Source organism: Tupaia chinensis, unplaced genomic scaffold (assembly GCF_000334495.1).
Source record: "Tupaia chinensis unplaced genomic scaffold, TupChi_1.0 Scaffold149011_1, whole genome shotgun sequence".
Classification (NCBI taxonomy): Eukaryota; Metazoa; Chordata; class Mammalia; order Scandentia; family Tupaiidae; genus Tupaia; species Tupaia belangeri.
In genome coordinates, this window is record NW_006208857.1 from 1,048,219 (window position 1) to 1,057,902 (window position 9,684).

General features: G+C 55.5%; 1 protein-coding gene across 1 annotated transcript in view; it reads left to right on the plus strand.

Moving 5' to 3' along the window:
• Positions 1-3,672: 3,672 nt before the first annotated feature.
• Positions 3,673-9,684, plus strand: part of SCNN1A (sodium channel epithelial 1 subunit alpha) — a gene marked incomplete in the record, with an annotated part of 38,731 nt that continues 32,719 nt past the window's right edge. Inside the window, 2 exon segments of the mRNA XM_027769231.1 lie at positions 3,673-4,168; positions 4,599-5,079. Coding sequence (XP_027625032.1) covers positions 4,604-5,079 — 476 coding nt within the window.

Sequence of the window (9,684 nt, forward strand, 5' to 3'; positions counted from 1 at the left end):
TGTCTTGGGCCCTCCCTGAGTGGCAGGTGGCACCCAGGATCCGGGGCTGCTGAAGTTAGGGGGAGAGCGTGGCATTGGGTCCCAGTGAGGGATACTGTCTTTCCTTCTCTCTCTTGTTTACAGAGGAATTAAGTAAACTGATGTTTAAAAATGGAGCTCAGGGGCTGGCAGGTGGCGTGGTGGTTAAGGCACTGGACTCCCACATGTCTAGCCATGGTTCAAGTCCTGGACCTGGTGGCTTGCTTTCTCACTTTCTCTCTCTCTTTCTCTCTCACTCTGTCTCTCTCTGGTTAAATAAATAAATAAATAAAGCTAAATAAAAAATATATATATATTTGAGCGGTTTTCGCTATAGGGCGCTTGCGCTCGCCAGACAGACAGAGTCATAAAGACAGAAAGCGAGAAATCACCCCCCAGGGGGGATGGTCACGCCGCAATCACTTCTCCTCTATTCTCCTCCTGGGATCTTGGGCACTCATGCACAGGTGCCTGGCATGAGTTTTAAGCCACTGGGTCCGGGACGCGAACTGCGGTCGACTACGTGGGAGTCCAGCGACATAGCCATTATGCTAACTGTTGGTTCCCATAAAATAATTCTTTAAAAAAAATGGAGCTCAGACAGAAGTGCAGGTCTCAGATTTCTGTTTTCTCACCACAATGAGCTTGCCCTGGCCCATTCCAGATCTAGAAGCTGCGGTTTTGACACTTGAACCGCCCACTCCTGTACCAGGCAGGAGGTTCCAGGCCCACCACACTCCTGGCTCAGCCCAGACCAGGCCTTGGGATTCTCACAGAGCCCTAAGGGACACTGAATATTTGCTGGACTGCCTTAAGCCAGTGTCTGGGTGGCCGACAGCCACTTGCAAACAGAAAATGCAGGAAGGTGATTCTAAGAACCTTTAGCCACCACGCAGGTGGCATGGTGGTTAAGCGTTGGACTCCCACACGGCTAACCGTGATTCAAGTCTTGGACCTGGTGGCTTGAGAGTCATGCCGGGCGCGTGTGTGCAGCCGTGCCTGGAATCCCAGGATGAAAATGGAGGAGGGGGATTATGGCACATCCATCCCCGAGGGCGGCATGTGGGGTGATTTCTCACTTTCCCTCTCTCTGGCGAGTGTGCATGTCCTGTAACAAAACCCCAGAAGACCCTGGACTCCACGGGGAGCTGACCCTACTGTCTGTAGGGAGGACCTAGTTTAATGACCTGACTCCACCCAGCTGTGGGAGGCAGGGTCGTGTGCTGCTCTGCTATGCTGAGGCCATTTGAAGACTGGGGTTGGGTTCCCAGGGTGATCTGCACATTCTGGGGGTGCGTGTGCCCATAAACGTGGCTGGTCGGGAAGGCTAGGGGAGACTGTGGCGTAAGACCCTGTGAGGGTGCTTCTCTCTCTGTCTCTGTGTCTCTCTTTCTCATAAAAGAAAGAAAAAGACACAAAAAGAAAAGAACCTGGCTCAAGGGAGACTGGAGTTTCTCAGGGTGTCCAGGTCCCACAGGGAGTCAGGGACAGTGGCGAGAGTGTAGCGCAGAACCAGGGAGGTCACCCAGTACCCAGGCAGCTGGCAAATCAAGAACTGGATGTGGGGGGAACGAACCTTCTGGCTTTCCAATCCACGTGACGGGGGCTCTCTGAGTTTGTGGCTGGTGAAATAAATGACAAAAGCATTAGGTGGACAACCCCAGGGGAGAATCCTCTGCTGCTTTGTTTGGGACTTCACAATAAGTGGATAATCCTTGTGGAGGGTTCATTTCTTCATCTGGAAAATGAAGGAAGACCCAGCCTGTCCCTTCCCAGAGCAGGGGTCATGAGAGGGTGTCAAGGTCAGCACTGGGAATGGATTTGGGGTCCCGGCTGACACCAGCCCTCACTTTAAGAAGTCACCGGGCACGTGTGCGTGCATACCAAAAATCCCGAGAAGAGAATGGAGGAGAAGGGATTGTGGCGTGGCCATCCTCCTGCGGGTGATTTCTCACTTTTCCTCTCTCTGTCTCTCTCTGTGACTCTGGTGAGTGCATGTGCCCTATAGCAAAAACCTCAAAAAAAAGGAGGTTCCCCAGAGACTGCCATAGGAGAAGCCCGGACCAGGCTGCGTGCTGAGCCTGGAGCGCCATCGGCCTTTTTTGCTGGTGAACCCCTGACCTTCATGACCCACAGGACCCAGCTGAGCCGCTGCCTTCCCTGCCGAGTCTCCTGAAGTGAGTCACCTGCCTTTCACCAGCCATCGCAGTGCTGGCTCTCAAGGCCAGCAGAACTGTCATTGTACTACAAAGACCTATTTGCAGGCCCAGATCCTCCCACTGTCTCAGTGCTCCGGCTGGGCCTGCGTCCCTGCGTCCCTCTGTCCACGTCCCTCTGTCCACGGTGTGTAGGGAGCCTGGGCCTGCAACGCAGAAGCCAGGGCCAGACTCCTCCCTCGGCTGCCTCCTGCCACGCGGGGCCTGGTGGTGTCAGGCATCTCTTTGGGCCTGATTCCCTGACCCTTCCCTCTTGTTTACCGGTTGGCACTTACCCTCTCTCTTTTTAAAAAATTACTTTATTTATTTAAATTTGATCAGAGAGGGACAGAATGAGTTCTCTCTCTCTCTCTCTCTTTTTTTTTTTTTTTGTGAGGTTTTTGTTATAGGGTGCGTGCGCTCGCCAGACAGAGAGAGACAGAGAGACAGAAAGCGAGAAATCACCCCCGAGGGGGGAATGGCCATGCCGCAATCCCTTCTCCTCCATTCTCCTCTCTGGATCTTGGGCATGCACACACATGTGCCCGGCGTGAGTTTTAAGCCACCGGGTCCGGGACGCAAACCGCGGTCGACTACATGGGAGTCCAGTGACATAGCCATTACGCTAACTGCTGGTTCAGAGAGGGACAGAATGAGTGAAAGAGAGAGAGGGAAAGTGAGAAAGCAAGCTGCCAGGTCCAGGACTCGAACCCCATTTGGCGATGTGGGGGTCCAGCGCCCTTAACCACCATGCCACCTGCCGGCCCCGGCACTCACTTTACTCTGTTGCTGGGTTGTCTGAACAGAGAGTTTGGAGAAAAGCAGGCCCTCCCTGTTAGCCTTCCCTGCCTCCCAGGGCTGGTAGACTTGGCCGTTGCCCTCTTCCTCCCAGGTCTCTGGCTACCCCTCAGCACCTGCTGGCCCGCCTCTCCCTGGGCTCCAGATCTGTGCCCACAGGGCCCTGCCCGGCCCCACACTGCCTCTTGGTGCCCACATTCCTGCAACCCCGTGACCACAATGACAGGGGACACTGCACATTCCTGGCCTGGCAGCCAACGGTGTAAAAAAGAACAGAATGTCCCAGGGCCACGCCCAGCCCCCAGCTTCACCTGGGCCCCTCCCAGCCCTTGGAAAGGTGGTTGGGGGGGCGAGTTGAGGAGTCAGGACGGAAGAGAATGGATTGGAGGGCAGAGGCAGTGGGGCCTGCAGCTGTCCACTTGGTGAGCAGGGAGGAGCCTCGCAGAGGCCCCCTCTCCTCTCCTGCACTGGGGGCGAGCCTGACCTGGGGATGCCCAGGAGGGGACTCTCAATCCTGGAAGCCCTTCTCTTGCTCCTCCGCCCGGAAGCGAGACTCCCTCCGGGGCTGGCTCCCTCCTGGTCCCCCCCTCCGGTCTCTGCCGCCCCTCCTCTCACAGGCACCCCGCCTCCATCTGTCTCCCTTTCACGCCTTCCCAGTCTGCTCCTCCTGGCTCCGTCCATTTCCTTGTTTGGCCCTCCTGGCCGTGTGTTCAGGATCCTTCCACTGCAGACTCTGGCTTTCTGCAGCCTCTCGGTCCCCCAGGGTCCTGGCCTGTCAGCTCCCCATCTGTCCCCCGGCCCAGACTCTTCTTCAGGCCCCTCCTGCCATGAGCAGGACTCCGGGTGCGCCTGCCCTCAGGAGCTCTCCGGAGTCCTCAGCCCTCCCCTCCGAGAACACCTAGCTAGACTCCTCCTCTCCCCTCCCCTACCCAGCGCACCTTTAATTGAGATGCTAATGAGGCCCCATCCCTGGCCGGCGGCGGGCAGCCTCCCTGTCCAGGGCTCTGCACCTGTCAGGTGAGGGGGAGGAGAGGCTCCGCTGCCAGATTCAACTGGAAAGGAACCAGTCCCAGCCCGGCCACCGCCCGGGAGCCGGAGCGGAGGCAGCCCAGACCTGCCGGAGCCCCGGAGCCCTGGGGCAGGGAGTCAGGGCTCAGGTGAGGCCAGAGGCGGGAGAGGGGCCTGGCGGAGAAGGGGAAGGCCGGGAGGAAGAGGAAGGCAGGCAGGGTCAGAGAGCCCGGCACTCGGAGAGGAGGCAGCGAGGGAAGAGAGCGAGGAGACCCAGAGAGAGCAGAAGGCGGGCGCTAAGACACAGACCCTAAGGAAGAGAGTGACTAAGCGGGGCTGGGGCTGACTGCTGGCTCAGAAAGGAGGTGCTAGGGTGGACACCCCAGCAGGACCACTCCAGGGACGCCCAGCCCAGCTCTGCCGCCTGGGCTCAGCAGGTCACCTGCTCCTGGAAAGGTGGAGGAGGGCAGGGGCATGGGCAGGACCAGGAGCAGCCTTACTTGGGGTTCAAGGTGGTGATGGGGAGGGTACCCAGAGCTCAGCTTTAACCTTGACCCTGACCCTCCCAACCCACCCAAGGGCTCATGAAGGGGGACAAGCGTGAGGAGCAAGACCCCAGCCCTGCCCAGCCCACCCAAGGGCCCATGAAGGGGGACAAGCGTGAGGAGCAAGACCCCGGCCCTGCCCAGCCCACCCAAAGGCCCATGAAGGGGGACAAGCGCAAGGAACAGGGGACAGACCCCGCGCCGCCGGTGCCCCCGCAGCCCTCGGAGGAGGAGGAGGCACTGATCGAGTTCCACCGCTCCTACCGAGAGCTCTTCGAGTTCTTCTGCAACAACACCACCATCCACGGCGCCATCCGTCTGGTGTGCTCCCGGCACAACCGCATGAAGACGGCTTTCTGGGCCGTGCTCTGGCTCTGCACCTTCTGCATGATGTACTGGCAGTTCGGCCAGCTCTTCGGAGAGTACTTCAGCTACCCCGTCAGCCTCAACATCAACCTCAACTCCGACAAGCTGGTCTTCCCCGCTGTCACCATCTGCACACTCAACCCCTACAGGTCAGTCCGCCCTGCTGCTTCTCTCGGGTCGAAGGGTGGCCTGAGGGCACGGGTGTGCGTGGGACAGGCAGACCCTCAGGCCGGGTGGGCGCTGACACCGGCAGGTGGACTGCCCTTTGGGCAGGACACGTGGCCTGAGCGACCATCTCAGCCCGGTGGAGCCATCCTAGGGCCTGAGCCCTGCCTAGAGTGGTTGCCAGGCCAGCAGCACCCTCTCTACCCTTCCTGGCCCTTCCCTTCTCCCTCCCAAGGGGGGAGGCCGTGCTGAGGAGGTCAAGAGGCTGAGGCTGATAAACTCCAAAGGGGTGAGGCGAGCCTGTCTGTCCCTTCTCTGGGGCCATGATGGCCAAGCACAAGCCCCCTCGGCCTCAGTGGAAGAGTGATGGAGAGGGGAGGCTTGCACGGGATCGGGGCTCAGCCTTTGCTTAGAGTGGGAGCGTGTCATGGAGAGAGCAAAGTGGGGAGTGGGGCTGGAGGGTGGAGGTTCCCGCGCTGAGGCTGAGGCCTGGTGGGGGTTACGGAGCCAGAAGAGTGGGCAGAGAGCCCTGGTCAAGCTCTAAGATGCCGCTAAAATGTGGGGTGCTCTGGGCAGGGCCATGCCTCCCCCTTCCCGGGGGGCCAGGCCTTTCCTGCGCGGGTGTGTCCTGAGTCTGGGTTTTCATCCGTGCTCTTTGCTATAGTTTGGGGTCTGGAAAGCAGAGGGGTGGTGACCATGGAGAAGGAGGAGGGCAGGGCTGACCGTCTCTGTTTACTTTTCGTTCTATTCCGCTGTGGCTCGCCGCACCTTGGGAACACCTGCCTCAGGCCCGACACGGTGCTAGGCACCAGGCAAAAAATGCATTTATGACTGTTCAGAAACCCTTAGGGGGGCCAGGTGCTTTGCTAGGTTATGGGGACAGAAAGATAAAGTAAGCTGGAGGAGACAGGCTCTAGACAGACGGCCATGGCGCGCTGTAACACGGGGAAACGGACTGCGGGCTAGCCTGCCTTCAAGGGTGTGAGAGCGTGTGCGCGTGGAGAGTGTGTGCGTGCGTGCAGCCGTGGGGGGTCCGTCAGTCACATGTCTGGGGCGGAGCCCCCTCGTATGTTCTGTTGTGTCCAAAGGTGTGTCATAGGCTAATAAAGACTGGGACACCCTGTCCTGGAGAGAAAAACCTGCTGGGCCGATTCGCTGATTAACCTCCATGTGCTGCCTGGGTAGTGGCCCTTTCCGGAAAGGGACAGGGGATGACTCAGGCCGCCACCTGCTGAGACCCCTGCAGAAACCTTTGCAGGTGTTGCATTTCGTTCCCGGAGTCCCAGGAGTGCCCGGAGTCCCGGAGTCCCTGGGAAGGCCTGATTATCCCTAGTTCACACTTGAGGAACCCTGGGCGAAGAAACAGGCTGAAAGGTCACACAGAGTGACAGAACTGTGACTCATCTGTTTGCCTGCCCCAACACTGCTGCTGCTTTTTCCTTCTGCCTTCCTTTCTTTCTCTCCTCCCTCCCTCCCTCTCCATCTCTCTCCCTCTTTTCTTTCCTTCCTTCCTTTCCTCTTCTGTCTTTCTGTTTTGGAAATTTTGCCAAAGGGCACACGTCCTCACGCTGTGTGGGTGGGGCAGTGAGAAAGCACGGGGCGGGGTCACGCCACGGTCCCTTCCCTCTGTCTCTCCCTCCGTTCAGAATTTTGGACACACACACAGGTCGCAGGGTCAGGGACTCAACCACTCGGTCAGCCTGTGGGATCCAGCGCCTTAACCAGCAGGCTAGGGCTGGGCCTCTTTCTTTCTCTCCTTCTCTCTTTGCTTCCCTTCTTTATGAGATGGTATTTACTCTCACTTTAAGACTAGTTCCTCTGGTGCCAGCAGGTGGCGTGGTGGTTAAAGGTGCTGGTCTCCCACATGGCTGACCATGATTCGAGTCCTAGACCGGGCAGTTTGAAAATCATGCCAGACATGTGCAAAAATCCCAGGAGGAGAATGGAACAAAAAGGACTGCGGAATGGTCATCCCCCTGGGGAGTGACTTCTCACTTTGCTTCTCACTGTCTCTGCCTCTCCAGCAGCAATTGCATGTACCCTATGGCAATTTTTTTTTTTTTTTTTTAGGGTAAAAAAGACCAGTTCCTCTGCTGGGCCTCATTCATCTTTCCTGGTGCTTCCAGGCTTCCCCACTTGCCATCCCTTAGGCCACGGGAGGGCAGGCACTCTTAATAGCTGTGGTCGAAAGGTGGTGAGGGGACCAGCAGATGGCGTGGTGGTTAAGGTGCTGGACAATCCCACATGGCTGACCACAGTTTGAGTCCCGGACCTGGTGGCTTGCTTTCTCACTTTCCCTCTTTCTCTCTCTGGTCAAATTAAAATAAAATGAATGAATAAATAAAATTAAATAAATAATCCCTGAAAAAGAAATGTAGGTGAGTGATGAGGAGGGAGGGGCAAGTCTGTTGAGGCGAGCCTGTTTCATAAGGTTCTGCCTGGTACAGGGCCCTGGACAGTCCAGGAGGATGCCCTGCGGCTCAGGGGGCAGGCACAGACTGTGTCTCCTGCTTGAGGGGCCGCTGTAGGAGTGAGGAGGGAGGGAACCAGGAGGGAGGGAGTCGGGAACCCCTTGCCCCTGCTGGGTGCTTTGTAGATACTGCCCCACCTGGTTCTGACAGCTTCCGGTGGGGGGGCAGGTATTGCTATTAACATCTGTCGGATGGGGACACTGAGGCTCAGCAAGGTGGTAGCCAACACTTACACGTACTTACACACACATATGTGCCAGGTGTTTCTAAAGATAAATCTACACCTATTGCGTGGTTAGAAAAGTCATGACACATGTTTGCATTTAAAAAAAAAATCCAGAAAAAATAGGTCATGACTTTCCCGACAACCGAATGCATTAAATTATGATGTTATATTTTTTGAGAGATTTTTGCTATAGGGTGATTGTGTTCACCAGAGAGACAGACAGAAAGCAAGAAATCACTCTCCAGGGGGGATGGCCACACGATTAGCTTCTCCTCCATTCTCCTCTAGGATTTTGGGCACGCATGCATGCACAAGCACCCAACGTGTTTCAAGCTGCCAGGTCTGGGACTTGAACCGTGGTTGGCCATGTGGGAGTCCAATGGCATAACCATTGCGCTATGTGCTGGTTCCTATGTTCTTATTTAATGCTCACAGACTACCTTGGAAGTAGGCGCCACTCTGACTCTCAGTATATGGATGAGAAAACTGAGGCCTCCAGAGTTACGTATCTCATTTACGCTTGGACAGGTAGCGAGTGGTGACTCCACTATTCCAAATCACTCCTCTACCCCACCCCCAACTAAGAGCCTGCACAACTCGGGTTAGCAGCTGGGTCAGAAACCACAAAGCTCTTTTTCACATTGCTAGAGGGCATGTGTTCTGGACAGAGGGGTGTAATCACACTGCAGTCCCTTCTCCTCCATTTCTACATCCTGTTGGAATTTGGGGCACACACACCTGAGCCTGGCATATTTTTCAAGGTGCTGGAGCTGAGATTTGATCTGCAGTTGGCCATGTGATATCTGGCTTCCTTAACCACTATGCTATAAGATCAGCGCAATTAAAAAAAAATAATTTAATTTAATTTGTTTGTTATTCAATTTCACTAGAGAGAGAGGAAAAGTGAGAAAGCAAGCCACTAGGTCCAGGACTCGAACCATGGTCGGCCGTGTGGGAGTCCAGTGCCTTAATTAGCACACCACCTGCTGGCCCCACCAACAGTTATTTCCTAAAGAATCATTTTTTAAATTGAACATTATTTATTTATTTATTTTAATTTGACCAGAGAGGGACAGAGTTGGGGGGTGGTGGGTAAGAAAGCAAGCCGCCAGGTCCAGGACGCGAACCATGGTCGACCATGTGGAAGTCCAGTACCCTTCCCACCACACCATCTGCTGGATGCCCCCCAACACTTTTTATAATTAAAATTTTTAAAATGTCTGGACCAGCAGTTAGCGTAATGACTATGTCACTGGACTCCCACATAGTCGACCGCAGTTCAAGTCCCAGACCCGGTGGCTTAAACTCACGACGGGCACATGTGCGTGCAGAAGAGAATGGAGGAGAAGGGATTGCGGTGTGGCCATCCCCCTGGGGAGGTGATTTCTCACTTTCTGTCTCTCTGTCTCTCTCTCTCTTTCTGGCAAGCACACACACTCTATAGCAAAAACCTCTCCAAAAAAAAAAAAATTAAAATGTCTTCCATGGGTGGGAGACAGCGCCTTCAGCAGGGTTCTGGGGCTGCGATCCACCCCATCTGGATACACACATCCCAACCTGGACACAAACCCAGACCTTCCTGTTGTCTGCCTTGCGAAGTGGCATCACTGTGCCGCCCTGTGGCCCCTTGTCACACCGGGAGGACCAGGTAGAGGCATGCTAAGATTGGCGGGAGCCAGGTGGTGTGGTGGATGGGGCGCTGGATTCCCACATGGCCAACCCTGGTTCGAGTCCTGGACCTGGTGGCTTGCTTTCTCGCTTTCCCTTTCTCTCTCTCTCTCTGATAAAATTAAACAAACAAACAAAACAAACAAACAAAAGAACAAAAAACAATAACAAATGGAATTAAATAAATAAATAATTCTTAAAAAAAAAAAAAGATTGGTGGGGCA